General features: G+C 43.1%; 2 protein-coding genes across 2 annotated transcripts; one reads left to right on the top strand and one right to left on the bottom strand.

Annotated features, from left to right (window-relative positions):
* Positions 1-6514: 6514 nt before the first annotated feature.
* chgb (chromogranin B) lies at positions 6515-10872 on the top strand. The gene is made up of 9 exons (XM_061092064.1): positions 6515-6560; positions 6717-6763; positions 6857-6947; positions 7338-7716; positions 7792-8681; positions 8937-9117; positions 9296-9395; positions 9506-9616; positions 10792-10872. Exons 1-9 carry the CDS (start codon positions 6515-6517, stop codon positions 10870-10872), a joined length of 1926 nt encoding a protein of 641 aa, XP_060948047.1.
* A 367-nt stretch (positions 10873-11239) lies between these two features.
* On the bottom strand, positions 11240-17465 carry trmt6 (tRNA methyltransferase 6 non-catalytic subunit). Its single transcript, XM_061091388.1, has 12 exons — positions 17185-17465; positions 16865-16995; positions 16619-16728; positions 15551-15642; positions 15364-15447; positions 15143-15267; positions 14830-15000; positions 14200-14351; positions 13723-13808; positions 13013-13115; positions 12584-12670; positions 11240-11892 (listed from the first exon to the last, which is right to left on the bottom strand). Exons 1-12 carry the CDS (start codon positions 17289-17291, stop codon positions 11731-11733), a joined length of 1410 nt encoding a protein of 469 aa, XP_060947371.1. The 5' UTR covers positions 17292-17465; the 3' UTR covers positions 11240-11730.
* Between the last annotated feature and the right edge of the window lie 446 nt (positions 17466-17911).

Below are 17911 nucleotides of genomic sequence, written 5' to 3'. Positions count from 1 at the left end.
AGCATTCCATATACCATGGAATGGCCTGGTGTGGTATTATGGTATGGTATGGCATGCAAATATATGGCATGGTATGGCATTGCATGGTATGATATTATGGTATGGTGTGGTATTATGGTATCGTACGGTATGGTATGGTATTGTGATATGGCATGGTATGGAATGGAATGGCACAGCACTGCACAACATGGCATAGTACAGCATCAAATTGCCTCCATTGATGGTGTGTGTGATGAATATCTGAACTCTGACATTATTTTATGAGCATTTCATACCACTTCACATCAGACTGTTTTATATAGTTCAGGGTAGCTCTAACGCACAGCTCCAATCTGGTTTCATAGGTTCACTAACCACTGACCCCAATTAGCTTTTATTAGTGTGATTAGCCTTTTGAGATCGCACACGTTTTCTCACCTACACAGTAAATGTTCCAGAGATGTAATTATTATAGATGGGAATAATAAAATAAGAATTGATGACAATTGACATGATTGTCTATAAGAATAAGTGCAGATAATTCCAAAGGCTCCACTTACTTTTTCTTTCCTCAAGCACAAATCAGAGTTTAGCAATTCAGTTAAACCTCTGATCAAATGATCCCTATATTCTTGAATGTCTTCATTATATAAACAAATTATTCAAGCTACAATTAAAAGGACCATAAAAAGAATGAACAAAACAAAACATAGATTTACAACCATGATAGACACGAATTAATGAGGTTAATAAATCCCTCCTGTCTGCTACTGATCTACAATTTGTATTAACCTCCTCTTTGGGCTGTTGTTGACCTATCATCATCCATAACCATGTGGCTTTCATTAGCACATTTCAGTTAACAGTCAACCACATTAAAAAAAGAATCAGCCAGTGAAATAATATTGTCTGGAATCGATTTTTATTCAGGATATTAAGCGAATATAGGAGAAATGGAGAGTGCAGCCAATTTCGATGATATCGCGACCATTTGACCAATGTAATCAAAGACTTAAGCTTGAATAATAATAACCCACGAGAGGTGTTACTTTGACTTTGGAGAGCTATTTCATTACCTTACAGCTGCAATGTTACCAGCACTGTGTTGTGAATTTTATACATGAGTGTAGAACACAAAAGTAAAGCTCTTTAAAATTTAAATGAAAATAAAATGAATAAATAAAACAAAATTCATCCTTTTGGAGGGAAACCTCCAACTCCAGTCCTCCGAGTCGAGGAGTGAAATCCAATAGTTCCAAATTTTTCCTTGTGTAGGTGAGTTCAATGTCCTGTTTCCACATTTTGAACATTTACACATGTTCCTATCTTGGATTCAACAAGATGAATTCAGCAGATCAGGTGGCGTTTGGCCACATCGCCCACAGGTCCACAGTCTCATTGGCTGGGTGAGCAGAATCCTCCAGATCCAACCTAAGCAGCAGGTTTCAGGAGCTTTCATCTCAAACCGGACGTGCAAAGAGCACACCCAGTGCCACAGTATCGCTCTAAAGATCATATATGGTTTCACTAGCGATAGGTTTCATATGGGAAACACAATTTTACCCTTTTAAATATGTGTATCTGTTCAGTTGTTGCATTTGTGAACATTGCATCACACGCACGGTCCACTCAAGATACAGTGTCACTGGTTCAATGTCTGTGTTTCTTTGAGAGTTGTCGCAGTGTTCATAAACACTGTCCTCCTCTTCCCAACTTTATAATTTAATCACATTTATTTTCACTTAGTCACGATCTTTTTCTTCCCCACAGATCTCATTAAGAACTTCACTTTTACTCTGTATTACTGGAACGAAGACATTCTACCAAAACACTGTCTGAATTTAATCACGGGTGATGGCAGAGGAACTCTAGCTTGCAACTTTTACATACACACACACACACACACACACACACGCACACACACACGCACACACACACGCACACACACACGCACACACACACGCACACACACACGCACACACACACACTCAGGTCACCGTAGTTCAGGATGTTTAATTGTTGAGTTCATTCGCATTTGATTTCAATAGCAGAGAGAAGAGTGAAGGGGAACTAAAGGATTATAATTAGGAAACATATTTTAATAAGCCTTCACCGGGGTGTCTGGTAATTAGGATAATTCACATCCCGTATTACCCAATAACTCAGAGCTGAATCCTCTTTATTGGCCATTTCACTCTTGCACAGGCCCTTGAGGTCCTATTTAGCTTTGTATTAAGAAGCACCCTTGCTGCTTCAATAACAGAGGTACTACCATTACAGTTGATGAATCTGTGAACACAGACACATTGGGTAAAAGATATTTTACACAATGTATTGATCATCCTGTTAATGCATAATCAGCCAAGCAGCTTTGTAATGACACCTGCAGTGTGCAGCCTATCCGGCTTTATTTTCCGCACCACCTCACTTGTTTACTGTAAGTAAGTATATACGTCTCAAAGAGTGTTTATTGATTTAGTTTACGCACCACTTAAATACGACCTAGTAAGTGCTGCTGTATAATATCATCCTAATGTTCTGTCTTGAAGAGGATCCCTGTGTCAAGCAATCCTTGGTAGCTGCGCTGTGGGAGCTTTACCTAAGTGCCTACTCTAATTTTAGACAAATGCTAACATGTGCACAATGGCTGAGCTAACATGCTAATGCCTACCACATTTAACGTAAAGCTAACATGCCAATGTTTGCTCAGCTGAGGTTGATGGGACTGTCATTAGTTTTGCAGACGTGTGGTCAGAAACCTCAGTATTGGACAAATATGCAACCAATAATTTTGCTTTAGTGTAAAGTGCTTCAAGTGACCCATGTATTGTACTTCCCTAACCACAAGTGTGGGACATTTCTAGGCATTTTTGCCTCAATGATAAGTGCCTGGAAGTGTCCGGCTCATTCTGATTGGTCGGGACATTTCTAGGCATTTTTGCTTTAATGTTAAGTGCATTCAAGTGTCCCACATATTGTGAATCCCTAACCACAAGTGTGGGAAAATACAAGTCATATTGCTATAATGATAACTTCCTACAAGTTTCCCACGTATTGTACTTCACTAACACCAAGAGTGGGACATTTCTAGGCATTTTGCCTCAATGATAAGTGCCTAGAAGGGTCCGGCTCATTCTGATTGGTCGGGACATTTCTAGGCATTTTTGCTATAATGTTAAGTGCCTACAAGTGTTCGACTCATTCTGATTGGTCCAGACATTTCTACCATTTTTGCTGTAATGTTAAGTGCCTAAAAGTGTCCGGCTCATTCTGATTGGTCCAGACATTTCTAGGCATTTTTTTTGGCTGTAATGTTAAGTTCCTACAAGTGTCCGGCTCATTCTGATTGGTCGGGCAATTTCTAGGCATTTTTGCTTTTATGTTAGACCTTTAATTGTGAGACTGTGCTATAAATAAAACCTCCTACGTTAAAAAATAATCCATAATCCCACATTAACAGACTTGTTTAAAGTGTGTTTATTTGACCAAAGGGGACCACAGAACTACTCCCCATTGTTCCTGGACTATAATCAAAGCCCAACATAAAGCTTGTTCCCACCAAACATCAAGGCCTAGCTGAGGCTTTCATGCAGCGTGGCACTTTGTCGCTCGCCTTTTGTTCATGCATATAAATTGTCGTGATGAAAGGAGTGGCGTAGTTGCAGACAGGGACTGATCTGTGAGTCGTGCTCTCCGAACCTATCCCAACACATTGAGCTTTCCCTCTGAAATTTCCCCCTCCTTCGCCTATGTCTTCATGGCTCACTAAAATATTAATCAGGCCAGGAGCAATAACAGTGACGGCCACACAAACAAACACATACACGGTGTCACATGCGAGTGCACAAACATTCACAGGGAACACACACACACACATTGTTCCGAGCGAGATTCTAGTATAATTTAGTGGTTCACTGCGTTTGATATCCAGTGGCTGGATGGCTCCCAGTGCAGCGCTGATCATGGTCACAGACATGACTTCCTCCCTTGGGAACAAAGAGGAAACTGCAGAGTGCTGTTATCCTGCTGTTGCTGCTACTTCTCACTGTGCACAGTGCATGAGAAAATGAAAGTTATCCCTCTATCTTTCACACAAAAGACCAGGTTCACTGGCTGCACTGGATGTTCAGTTTCACTGCCTGACGTTATTGTTTTATGCTCTGAGCAGTAATTGTTTCAGCGACCACAGTGCGCGGCCGTCTGCAGGAACAAAGATGGATGTCAGCGACCAGTCGTGCAGGCACGAGGAGCACAGATGAGAGAGCAGGACATTCACATCTCGCCTCGCAGCTGTTGCAGTTTCTGGGCTCATGGTGCCTGAAACGTGACTGAATGTGCTTTGCCATATGCATTAAGGTCAAGGCTGATGTAGAAAAACCACATGTAAAACCCCATTTTAAATCAAACTAGTACTCTTTAGTATAGAATAGTTATGGATAGTGCATAATGTAGAGTACACTACAGTATAGTCTAGTTATTTATAGTGCATTATCATACTGTACACATTTGTATAGTATAGTGTAGTATAGTATAGTAGCATACTATGGTGAATTCATACCTATTTATATACATACATATACATGTTTCCTTATACTAATCTACAAATACAGTTTACATAATTTGCAACCATGAGCCACTACACAAGAAAGCAAGAGAACAAAGATATCATGCAAAGTTCCAAAAAGAAGATGCCAGTGGTTGTCAGGTTGAATGTTCTGAGCCACGCTGAGCTGTGCCCACAACGTTTGAGCTCTGTCGCCGCACATGTCAGCTCATCCCAAGAAGACAGCGGCGATCTGTCTGAGCGGTGTCAGAGAATTAGAAACAGAAGAAATGCAAAGTGAGGATAAGATCACTGTCCTTTCACATATACAAACACAACTTATTAATGTTTCTCTGCAGCAATGCTTTATTTTAAAAGATATTCAGTCAATCTGGTCAGAGCATCACTGGGTCTGCAATAGAAATATGCAGAGAAAGTGCACTCCTCTAATACGGCCATGTCCCTGGACTGTTAACCACAACCGCTATTGATCCACGTCTCATTAACTAGTTTCCCTCGGCTGATGCTGAAGCTCAATAGACCTCATAAGGAATATGATGAGAAATTGGCTGAATGAATTACCGAAGAGTCAGTTGGGCTTAATTCGGACTCAGGGTTTGTCAAACCCCTGAGCTGCACAGGTTGTGACATTTACTCAGTTTAATATATTGCACATTAGCATATATTTATTAATTTATGCCAGTATACAAGTAGGGCAAAAAAGCTGTATTACATAACTTCAATGGGAGACGTTGTTATGCCTGTTATGAAACACAAAGGAGAAAATACGGATCTTATTTTGAGTGAATTTATTACAGTGTTATAATGCGAATATGTCTGCGATCTGATTTAATGTCACAGCAGCAGCACTATAGAGGGCTTTCCACATAACTTGAAATTAAGCATTTCAACAGATAACTGAGCTGAATCAGGTCATGACATTAAAATATTAAAAACAAAAATGTCAAATGAAAGATGTCTGGATCTGTAACCTATGTTCAGAGCAGTGAATAGAGTTTTCTTTTATATAACATGGATCTTTCTTTGTCTAACATAAATGCTGACAGTCAAACCAAAGACACAGAAGCGTTTCAGTATCTACCTACTTATTCCACAAATGTGATCTTCGTCATGGCAACAACATTCATAGAATCACGTATCAAGTATGTCTTCAAAGTATTTGAGCATTTATTTTGAAAGTTTGTGAACTTAGGTCTGAAGATTGTGTGGATTACTTAACAGATCTCGGAATGGCCACAGACATGCAATGTATGAAAATATAACAGCAGTAAAGTAAATAATTCAAACTTATGTATAAACCACATTTGTACTAATTTTAACATGAGAATAGAACATCTTCACTGCAGATAAACCAGGTAGGATGAACAAAAAGTTTTCTAACTTCAAAAAGAAATGCACTATACTAACAGCCTCATTAATACATGGTTAAGAAAATCAAGATAATCAAGAACAAGCAGGATCCAGGGAAAAACTGTGAGAATCAAACCTCCAGTTTTGATTAAAAGGCAACAATTGATGAATGATAAATAAACACTATTCCCAATTACAAAGTCATGTTTCAGGATTAACAAATCGTCCTCGTTTTTCCTCAAGCGTCTTGTGGCATTTACCGCACAACACGGGATGAAAACCAGTTTAAAACCACATCACCTGAACCAAACGTGACACTAACAGGATTTCCAACGAGCTTGTCACGAAATGTCGACGCCGTGCGCAGTTCCAGTCCACTCACGCTCTCTCCCTCTCTTGCAGGTCTAATGAGTCATGACACTAAAGGGAGCCGTGAGCCTGGAGGCTTCCTCCCACGCTTTCCTCCCAGCCCACTCCTCTGCCTATTAGAGGAGCTCCCCTCTGCTCCTGAGCTTCAGAGCAGCGCAGCTCTCTCCTGCTGCTGCGAAGACACGGGGACTCCCAGGCACGGCTGCTGTTTTTCCAAGTGGGATTTACCCTGATCTCATCCTCGCCCCCAACATGAGACTTCTTCTTCTTGTTGTTGCGGTGGCGGCTCTGTTGACAGGTTGGTGGATTGCTGTTGCTTTTTCCCTGCTGAAGTTAGTGGAAGTCAGATCAGGACCACGGACAGAGGCAGAGACGACTCCTCTATTTGAATGCATGCAGGCAAACCCAGTCTTGTTATGTCACATTTGAATACTTTTTCTTTCCTCTTATGCAGAAAATCTAGCGCTTCCAGTGGGGAAAGAAGGTCGGAGAGAAGATGTGGTATGTTTTTTTTCTGATAAAATTCAATGATTATAAAGTGAATCCTGGATGGGAGCATGGAGCTGCATGTTTAGTTTGTTTGATTACTTGCAGGTGACACGATGCCTGGTTGAGGTCCTGTCCAAAGCTCTCTCCAAACCGGACTCTCAGCTGGATCAGGAATGCAGGGACATTCTCCAAGCAGGTCTGTAGCGAATGGGTCGCTGTTATGTCCTATGTTGCTTCAGAATAGAACATTAAAATATTGTAATATGTACCCTACATGGATTTAAAATCGGTCATTTTAGGAGAGTGCTGTTTGTTGATGCGCTGCACACTGAGCTGCTGGTGGATTCAAGCTGATAAAAATACAGTGACGCTGATTATCTTAAAAACAAGTAATTGAGATTATTATGATCACAGTTTTCATGCCACTTCTACCTTCAAGTGAATATTTTCTCTTATATGACAGAAGTGAATCACCGTCACAATCAATTTGATCTAGACTGAAATTAAATGACAAATCCATCATAACGTGTCCCTAAGGACAAAAGATCTATACATCACTCATGATCTTTCTTTTGCTCTGTCACAGGGGTTAAACACGTCCCGCTGGACAAGAAGAGCGGGGACGGGATCGTAACTCATGAGGAGGTGGTCGAGGTTCAGCCCAAGGATACAGAGACAAAGGCAGCCGATGTGAAAGACATCGAGGCACTCCTGAAATCCGTAGAGGAGAAGAGGGAAAACCCAGAGGACGAGCGCAGCCAAGAGTCCTGGAGTCTGGGTGACGAGAAGGAAAAGAGACATGAGAACGCAGAAGAAGAAGTAGTGCGGGAGAAAAGAAGCAAATGGAAGTCTGGGAGATACCACCAAAAGAAAGCCAAACGAGATGAGGAGCCTTTAGAAGAGCGCAGCCAAGAGGATTGGGGTCTTGACAATGAGAGAGACAAGAGGAACTGGAGGCCTGGCAGGTACCACCAGAGGAGAACCAGGGACGAACCAGATGAAGAGCGCAGCCAGGAGAGCTGGGACTTTGACACAGGAAGAGAAAAGAGGAAATGGAGGCCAGGCAGGTACCAACAGTCGAGAAGCAAACGTGATGAAGAGCTCGCAGAAGAAGCCAGGGAAGAACCAGACGAAGAACGCAGCCAGGAGAGCTGGGACTTTGACTCTGGAAGAGAGAAGAGGAAATGGAGGCCTGGCAGGTACCGAAAGACGAGAAGCAAGCCAGATGAAGAGCTCTCAGAAGTAGCCAGGGAAGAACCAGATGAAGAGCGCAGCCAGGAGAGCTGGGACTTTGACACAGGAAGAGAAAAGAGGAAATGGAGGCCTGGCAGGTACCAACAGACGAGAAGCAAACGTGATGAAGAGCTTGCAGAAGAAGCCAGAGAAGAACCAGATGAAGAACGCAGCCAGGAGAGCTGGGACCTTGACACAGGAAGAGAAAAGAGGAAGTGGAGGCCTGGCAGGTACCAACAGTCGAGAAGCAAACGTGATGAAGAGCTTGCAGAAGAAGCCAGAGAAGAACCAGATGAAGAACGCAGCCAGGAGAGCTGGGACCTTGACACAGGAAGAGAAAAGAGGAAGTGGAGGCCTGGCAGGTACCAACAGTCGAGAAGCAAACGTGATGAAGAGCTTGCAGAAGAAGCCAGGGAAGAACCAGATGAAGAACGCAGCCAGGAGAGCTGGGACTTTGACACAGGAAGAGAAAAGAGGAAATGGAGGCCTGGCAGGTACCAACAGTCAAGAAGCAAACGTGATGAAGAGCTTGCAGAAGAAGCCAGGGAAGAACCAGATGAAGACCGCAGCCAGGAGAGCTGGGACTTTGACACAGGAAGAGAAAAGAGGAAATGGAGGCCTGGCAGGTACCAACAGACGAGAAGCAAACGTGATGAAGAGCTCTCAGAGGAAGCCAGGGAAGAACCAGATGAAGAGCGCAGCCAGGAGAGCTGGGACACAGGAAGAGAAAAGAGGAAATGGAGGCCTGGCAGGTACCGAAAGACAAGAAGCAAGCCAGATGAAGAGCTCTCAGAAGTAGCCAGGGAAGAACCAGAGGAAGAACGCAGCCAGGAGAGCTGGGATTTTGACACAGGAAGAGAGAAGAGGAAATGGAGGCCTGGCAGGTACCAACAGACGAGAAGCAAACGTGATGAAGAGCTCTCAGAGGACAGACGAGACGAGGTGGACGGAGAACGCAGCCAGGAGAGCTGGGACTTTGACAAAAGACACGGAAAAGAAGTGGGAGAGGTGGAAAAGCGCATTTGGAAGCCGACACACCGGTACCATCACAAAAAGAAACTTCACAAACGTGGTGGAGACTCATCAGAGGACGAGGAGGAACAGAGGGGTGTTCAAGAGGACGAAGCCCTGAGGTACTCCAGTCTTGTCTCTTAAACTGTGCATGTCTGTATTTTGAATCCCACTGCACAAAACGTTGCAGTGTTCAGTAATAGCAGCCAAATCAAAATCAACTTTTGCATAGTGAAAGTGAACAAATCCCTGCATATGCTGGCATGAATAGTTCAGCATCTAACTGCGGCCGCTTTTCAGGTATCTGGCAGAGAAGCGTAATCCCTGGATTTACAGAGGGTTCTACCAGCCCGTCTTGTTTAAAAGGGATTCAGATGAACACGCAGCAACTAAGGTGAGCGTGATGAGACGACTTCCACTCTCTGCCTGCTTGTATGAAACGGGAACGATATAATTGCTTGTTTCTTTGCATCCTTATATGGACCCCACTTTTGCATTGAATGTGCTCAGATGGACGACCTGGCCAAGTTGCTGAGCTACAAGATAAACCAGCTGCCCGGCCATTCTAATCAGGAGGTTGCAAAGAGAAGCACGCACCAGAGAGTCGTCACTCCGCAGGAGGTAAACACTGCACTCACTAACTGCGAAAAAAAAAGACCTTTATGGCTGATGTGGGGGTGCAATCGCTGTCATATTTACTTTGCTAAAGCTCTAACTAGGCCACTGTACCGAAATCTATGAAGAATACTTTGTTATGTCTACGGCAGATCTGATTGTGCTGATGGCAGCACTACGCAGCAGGAAGGGTTCAGGCAGAAATTTAAAATTTTAGTATAAAAGCAAATCATTAAAGTTTATAATAAAACAGTCTACCCTGAAGAAACACCTGCATGTTGCATAATATATTTGATCAATAATGATAATAAAACAACAGCTGTTACAAAGTGCTTCACAAAGAGGACAATGGAAATACAAATTTAAAGATCACAGCAAATCAAATTAATAGTGTAAACATCCAAAGACAGCAGATAAAACGATACAAACTTTAAAAGTAATGGCGAAAGAGAGGGATAAATTTTCAGTCTGAGCCATTTCCATGAACAGTTTCCGCCATGTATCCCAATGACCCCTTGCAGACATTAAGCTCATCCCTCCACCAATCAGCTTCACTGAGGGAAAAAGCAGCCACGGGCTCATTATGGAAATCTCCAGTTGACACGGAGATGTCAGGATTCAGCCCTCACAACCACAGAGCATCCCTGAATATGCATCTGTGCAAATAGGCATCCAGAACTGTCCCTCATGAGCATGTCCCAGAGACACCAGAGAAAATCATGGGCAGTGACTTGTTCCAACTCTGTCATACTCAGAATCCTGCATTACTCACAAGTGCTCGACTCTCACTCGGCTTGTTTGTCCCACTTTTACTTTTTGCCCTCACCAGCATTCACGACTGCTGCAATAATCACACTAGGAATCTCATGATCAAAGCCTCCCAGGGCAATCAAATTGTAATGTGCCCATTAAAAGGAGAGCAAAGGCCGTGGATACCTCCCCATCTCGTCACATGGGTGCTTATTTATGATGAAGAGCACTACAGCTCAAGGGATAATGGTTTTATCAACTGAAATGACAGATTCTGCTTATTAGGCAAATGTGAAGCAGGCCTAGAGAAAAGGGGTGAATTCATTCACTCCAGATTTATGTCCCAAACATTATCAAAAACATGCTTTTTTGTATGACAACAAAATGGATGGCTTTTAATCGCTCATGTATAAATGCTGTGTTTTTTTCAGGATAAAGATCTGGAAAACCTAGCAGCCATGGACGTGGAGTTCCAGAAAATCGCCAACAAGCTGCATGAGAATGGTGCATAAACCAGGACGGACAGCATATAAAGACGCCATCTGAGGATCACAGCTGCCGTGTTGCCGCATGTCTGCCAATTCAGTGTGCTTACCGTGTACCAACATAAACAAAACCTGGAGCCTTGCCAAAAAAGACCAACTTGTTTATCATTGTATTTGTGATATTTTGATGTTCTCAATTTAATCCGCATGGGAATGGTTTGATGTGAAAATAATATATAATATATATCTGGAACAGATTATTGGAATAATTGTGTTCTGAAAAGTTTGCTCAGTCTGTGCTCAATAAAAGACAGTTATTCTTGGACCAAACAAAGATCTCTCTTTATTATGACTATTTTTTTGATGAAAAACAAAAACAAAAAGCTTTCAGGACTACTTTTAGTACTTTTTTTATTCTGTGCAGATACAGATGTAGCACACTGTGAAGCTTCATAAGTAACAGGATTATAAAACAAATGGCACTTTCTGCAGGGATAACAAAGTAAAAAAAAAAAAAGTTAGAACCCAGAGGCTGGAAAGACTTATTGTCTTTACACCAGGTCTTGAGGCGTGAAACACAAACCTGTCGGTTTCTCTCAGCACGCACATGATTATTTCTGCCGTTTCTTCCATAAAACATACACTGAGCTCCGAGAGCCTAAACTGGCTTAAAATTGACTCCTTAGTACGACGCCTTCCTCTGCACTGATCCGAACACACAAGACGGGAGAAGAGGCTTGATGTGTGCAAAGCAGACACTCCGTCTCCCTTATCACAGATGTGTCAAATCAGTTCAGCACAAAGGAAGGTCAGCGCTGGAGGAAAAATCCCTGTAGGCCGTTAGAAAAGTGCCCTCAGAAGATCTGATGCTTCGTGTTTGTTTGTTTATCCCTCAGTGTCTGTCACTTTCAGTCTCTTTGGTGCTGGTTCATCAGCTCGCTGGGAGCTTGCGGGTTTGGCGCGGTCCGCGGCGACCGTTGTCCCTGAGAGGATGTAGCCTCCGCCCCCGCTCATCAGCAGCAGAGGATGGGTCCTGTTGGGCAACACCTAAAGCACGGCACAGAAAGTCAGGATGCATTAAATCTACAGGAAGAGCTGCAGGAAATAACACATTGGTCCTGAAGGGGAAAAAACTCTTGAGTATGCAAACACGAAAGTACAAAAAAGGGGCAGTTGGAGTTAATGCTGTGGAGGGTCAGTGATAATGGGGTTCGAGGCAGTGACAAGTATCTTATCCCAAAGAATTGATTCTGCCAAATGTAGATTATTTGCCCTGATAGCACTGACTGAGATGTGGCCTGAGGGGTAACTCCAGTGAAGCCACACTTGAAGGACTGGATAAATGATTTTCTTCTTCTGGAGAGACATGTTAAACTAAAAGCTACACCTGTTAGTTTGACAGAGTAAATCACCATTTGTGGCTTCGGAGGGCACTTCGTTTCCATGCATGAACTCTAGAGAATGTCTGCAGAGTTTGCCTTTTCACAAATGAACATCGCAGCAGGAGATTCACCCTATACAACAACAGAGAAATCTCTGGCGTGTTTATGTGAGGGCGGGCACAGCAGACCGAGGGAAGGATGCACGTGTTTCAAAGCACGTCGACACCGGTGTCTGCGCTTATCACCCAAAGCTCTTTAAACAACTTTATCTGAGTCTTCGAAAATGCAGGGCTCCGCTTTATTATCTTGAGATATTTGTTTTCTTCCCTTGCATGGAGGTGCAAAAACAAACTTACCTGGTAATGTCTGAGCCAGGTGTCTGCGAGTCGGAGGCTGACCGTACCACCTTGTTCCTTGAGCTTCGTGTAGCACTCGATGAGAGGCTGCAGAGATTGAGGGGGGGAATGAAAAAAAGGCATTAAGGACGAGGACCGAGGACCGCGGATGCAACTACTCCCCACCCACACCCACACCCACTTTTAGCAACATAAGCACAATAGAGGTAATAAGTGCAGGGACGTGATAGGAATTGTAACTCCTTGGCAGGGATAGCGATGTCCGCTGCAGTAATGAAATAAGGACATTTCCCGCTGGAACTCTTAGCAATAAAAACCCGTGTGCAGAGGCAGATAATGAGAGATCCCTCAGCTGAATGAAAAATAAACTCTGTGAAGGACATCGATAGCGTTGGTTCGAGCAGATGCAAGTAGTCATGACGACCGTACCTCTTTGTACTGGGAGTAGACGACGAAAGGCCTGGAGGGGGAGAGGAATTTGAGCAGGACCATGAGGACGGGACACGGGTGGAACCGGCTGGCGATTATCAACCTGTAATTCAAAAGAAATGGATGATCACGCAAACATGTCTGATGTGAAATACATGTTATCGGAAACGTGGAGGTAGGGGATATCTCCCAACGTGACTTATCACTGGAAAGCTTCAGGATTTAGTGCCTTCCTATTGCAGACATTCATTTCACTTCCTATAATGAGATGACAGTCAGTACAAGAGACTCTGATTTAGGAACATCGATTGTGGTGTGTATGATGTGGCTGGTGTGATGTAGAGGAGGGGCGAGTTAACAGCCTAACCAGATCAATACTTGTTCATCTGACCCTCACAACACGACATCCATCAATTAAACAGAGGCTGTGAAGCAAATCCTTTTCATTTAACATGACAGCAAACTGCAAGGCAATCACTCTGTTCACCCTGTAAGGGCACCGTGCACTAATGTGTGCGTGAGCTTTTATGGAGATGATCAACATTTTTTTAATTATCATTCATAAAATCGTCATCTCTGCGGATCAGTTTTAATTACCGTTGTTCACTGCACGGTGCAGTCCAGACAGTCGGAAGAGAGAGAGGCTTACGCTGAAAAGAGCCGAACAGCGGAGGGTAAAGGCACAAAATAATAAACAATTTGACACTAACCCGTCTGCATTTCGGCCTTCCAGCAGGGAGGCGGCGGCAGCCAGCTTCTTTCGCTTCTCCTCCAGCTTCACCCTTTTTCCCTGAGCCTAAAAAAAGAAAGAAAACCAAACAAATCAGTGCCCAAACTCTCTTTTTGCCACATCAAATTCTGACATTTCTATTTCTTGGCGATACCCTGATCATCCCGAAAAAAACGCAACTTTATATCAGGTAGGAATCATCAATGGATAGTCTGTCTTTCAGACCTGATATTAATGTCTGTCCTGAGAGATCTGATAAAGTGGACAGCATTAAGTACATGTGTCCCAGACCACCTTCAAATGTGGTCTGAGTGCTCGCATATCAAGACGCATTCAGGACGGATGTTAATTCCAAGTCTGAAGGAGGTCACAGTGACTACTTCCTCCTCATCATAACCATAAAAGTAAATAAGTAAAGTATTTGGATGAAAGTGGGCTTAGTAAATATTGGACATACTTTAGCCTCTTTGAGTTTCTCCCTCTCTTTTTTCTCCTGGTCCACGGCGATGTCATCAGCAGCATTGGTCTCCATGCTCTGTTCCTCCGGATTGCCCCTCGGTTCTGCCTCAGGCTGGTTTTGCCCCTCAGCCGTGTTGGACTGCTTCTCATCTGGAATTATACAAGTCAGATCAATGAATCACTTAACCTTTTATATATATTATTCTCTAAAACAGGAGATTAATCTAGTCTATGTTTTGGTTTATAAATAATGGTAAAATAGCTATCAGAGGAACACATTTAAATCTTTTAAATCAGTTGTTATGGCTCATTTATGCTCAACGTTAGATTCTCTAGAACAGACAGAGCCTTCTCTCCATATATACACACGTCTTCTAAAAGCTTAAAGAAATGGATGAAGAGAGACGGCCAAATGAAACGCCCAGCAATGGTGGAAATTGTTGAGACAATTTGTTAAAAAACTACAGACATCTTTTTATATGATGTTACTTTGTCCTGTTTTCGCACGGAATGGCAGCATAAATGCCAGGAAACGTTGAGAACTTGCTCGTAGTGACTCTGTTTCATGTGAAAACAAACCTATAAACATCTTTGAGAGATGATTTTTTTTAAAACAGGCAGGTCCTACCAGCACATGGGTCTTTGGCTGCAGTGTCCAGATTGCCTGCCAGCAGAGCATTGACATGGCAGATGGGAAAGTCATGCAGCGTGTCGTGGAAATGTGCAGGGAAGCCAAAGCTCTCCACACCCGCTCGAACGGGCCCACCTCCTGGGTACATTTGGATCACTGAACCGTAGCCTGAATGAGGAGGCAATGGAGGGTAATTACACAGAGGGCAAAGTAAGGGCTTTTGTTTATAAAGTTCAGAACAAAATACAATAGAAAGTATAAGTAGAAAAGGCAGAGTCAGTCAGCAGGAAGGTTAGAAGGACTTAATTACCTCCCATTCTTTCCATGACGGAGCCCAGCACGAGGCCGGCACACGTCTCAAACACCAAAACCTTGCTGCCAGCGTGGATGTTTGCCAGAGTCAACATCTGGGCGAGTGAGTCATACCGCAGGTGGCTGCGTTACACAGAAACGCACACATCTTACTTCCACATCTTCCTGCTCATTAAAAGGCTATTTTCACACATTCTGTTGATCGGCGTGCTGACTCACCAGATCTTCCCCGGCTCCCGGCCGTGGTACATCATAGCCAGGCTGCGGCAGGACGGTTTTAGAATCGTCACAGTGTTTTCGTACCTGGAAGAACACAAGACGGGAACAGCTGATAACACTAATTACAGCACTCTGCATTATTCCTCGTCCGAGACAGTTTGAGTTTGGGTAATTGGAAGTGACTCACTTCTTCTTTTTCTTCTTGATGTACTTCGCCTGAGCATACTCAGTCTTATCTCGGAATGTGGTGCTGTTCTCTATAAGCTGCTGAACGATTTCCTGTGGAACAAACACACACACACACACACTTCTTAATTTTATCTGATAGTTTTAAAGACAAGTGTCCAAAGACGAGGCAAAAACCAGCAGTGTGCTTGATCGCATCTTAATACTTTTCGATTTCCTTTCTCTGCCTGTGGCATTTCGGCAACAGACACATCTTTAACGACCGTTCACAAACATCCTCCTGAAAAAACTTTATTGTAGGTTTTAGAACACATTTCTCAAAACAGGATTTAAAAGTGCATTTGTTGGAAACTAGTCTCAGCTACAGAATATTATACATTTGACTATAGAGCCTGTATTAATATAACTACAACTGAGTATGTGGATCGACTCAAATTCAAGTACTTTGCCCAAAGAACATAGTTTTTTACTTTAGCCTGAACCACAACAACAGGTGTGTGACAGGTGTGTAGTGAATAGATCAGACTTTTGGACCAAATGCTGGAAGAAAAGGGAAGTGTTAAAGAAGCGCTAGAGGCTCACAGTTTTCACCTCCAACAATATCATGTTTGAGCGAGGATTTGTAATTGGTGCATTTGAACTAAGCTGCCCCTGACGTTTGTGATGCAGGTAGAAATACCATACTGATATTGTTTTATGGTAAAAACCAAGAGGAGGTGGCGACAAAATGCATGAAATGTTAATTCATGTTCAATTCATTGATTTTCTCCCGTTAAGCAGAAAGAATTGATAACACACTAGTCAGACGCACGGCAGTCTACAAACCAATCAACCTCAAGTAAAGGTGAGGGAAGGACGTATGCAAGTCATATAAAAGTCTATCATGTGCTCCCTGAATTACAATGTCACATAGAAAGCTAACTGTAAACAATGTAACAAAGACATTAACCTTCATTCAGATCTTGGTTCAGAATTCAAGGATTGAAAACGCTGTATTAAAACTTCCTGATAACTAGCAGCGCTAAGATGATTTCTTTGTTTGTGTGTAAACTCGGGGTTGCTGATGTACCTGTCCCTTCAGACCTTGCTCCTTGAGCGTCTCTATGTCGTCTCTGGTCAGTTTCTGTGATGTCCCATCATCCACGATGTGTCTGTTGTCTGTGCCTGCCTCCTTTGCATCTGTAAAGGACACATGAAAATAGGTTGTGAGTGAAAAGCAAGAACAACATGTTGTCAAGGCTCTCACAGCCCATGCAGTGTGGAAATAAGATGGATGAAAATGCCACTGGAGGCAGCAGACAGGTTTGTTACACACCAGCAGGACTCTCTTCCTCCTTCGGCTTCTTGGGCTGCAGGTTCCCTCCGGACAGGATCTCAAACTTGGTGCTGTATAAATGACCCACTGCTTTATCCAGGAAGAACCACTGCTTCTCAAATATCACCTTCCTGTGAGGGAATCAAACCAGGGATGAGCACGGCACGTCATGACAGTTCACTGTGTAGGGCCTCAGTGTTTGGGATGTCACTTTTGGTTTCGCTAGGACCAGGACTGTGCCTGACGAGAAATCTTAAATGATACTAATCTGAGGTTCCTTTTTGTATTAACATATTTACATTCCACAGTTTTTAACTTACTTCCTGAGTTGTATTTGCATAGCTTTGAAGATGTCGCCTCGCTTCAACACTACGTAGTCTCCCTCTCTGATTCTGTACTGAGCATCGTCGTCCCCGTTGTCCGCCATGTTCCGGCAGATAAAGCGACTCACTGCGGAGCTGCCAGCGAACTGAAGCCTTCAGCTGACCGCGCTGAGTCTCCGTAGACAAGGCACTGGGGGAAAGGCACGAAACGACCCTGAAGTGAGAGCAAAACACGACGAGTTACTGTTTCCACGTGTTAGCGTACATTGAATGCTTCTCAGGACGGCTAATCGACTGCAGAGTGGAGACTGCGCCCGCGCTGCAGTGTCGTCGTCTGTGATTCGCTGGAGACGCGTCGCTGAGCTCGGCGGCCAATAGGAGCGGAGTGCGATGAGGTCAGGAAAAGGTGTAGATACAGTAGAGTCATCGATAAGCCAGGACTGGACTGAACATATATTCATATATTTTTAAGATAAATTGATAGAAATGTATGAATATAGCTTAGTTGCATGGTTTAGTTTTTATATTAAATCTAGGGTATATTCACTCAGGGTATTTTTCATAAATTGTATCTGTTTTCACGAATTTCTTGCTTGATTGGTTACACAACTTGTATTTTCCTGTTAGGATTAGGGTTTTACAGTGATGGAATATACCAAGTAGTTGTTGTTAAAAAATAAGTTAAATAAGATTATGATAGAAAAGCAAATATTCTCGACTTGCA

The sequence above is a fragment of the Limanda limanda genome, chromosome 18 (genome assembly GCF_963576545.1).
Source record: "Limanda limanda chromosome 18, fLimLim1.1, whole genome shotgun sequence".
In the NCBI taxonomy this organism is placed as follows: Eukaryota; Metazoa; Chordata; class Actinopteri; order Pleuronectiformes; family Pleuronectidae; genus Limanda; species Limanda limanda.
The sequence above is the reverse complement of the archived record's forward strand: the minus strand, read 5'-3'. Positions and strand labels throughout refer to the sequence as shown.

Bases quoted from the DNA above. Each gene is read 5' to 3' on its own strand.
- chgb (XM_061092064.1), top strand. From the start codon at position 6,515: ATGAGACTTCTTCTTCTTGTTGTTGCGGTGGCGGCTCTGTTGACAG. The intron at 6,561-6,716 runs GTTGGTGGATTG...CCTCTTATGCAG, and splicing joins GGTGGCGGCTCTGTTGACAG to AAAATCTAGCGCTTCCAGTG. The intron at 9,118-9,295 runs GTACTCCAGTCT...GCCGCTTTTCAG, and splicing joins CAAGAGGACGAAGCCCTGAG to GTATCTGGCAGAGAAGCGTA.
- trmt6 (XM_061091388.1), bottom strand. From the start codon at position 17,291: ATGGCGGACAACGGGGACGACGATGCTCAGTACAGAATCAGAGAGGGA. The intron at 15,268-15,363 runs GTGAGTCAGCAC...TGTGTAACGCAG, and splicing joins CGGGAGCCGGGGAAGATCTG to CCACCTGCGGTATGACTCAC. The intron at 12,671-13,012 runs GTACGGTCGTCA...CAATCTCTGCAG, and splicing joins TCTACTCCCAGTACAAAGAG to CCTCTCATCGAGTGCTACAC.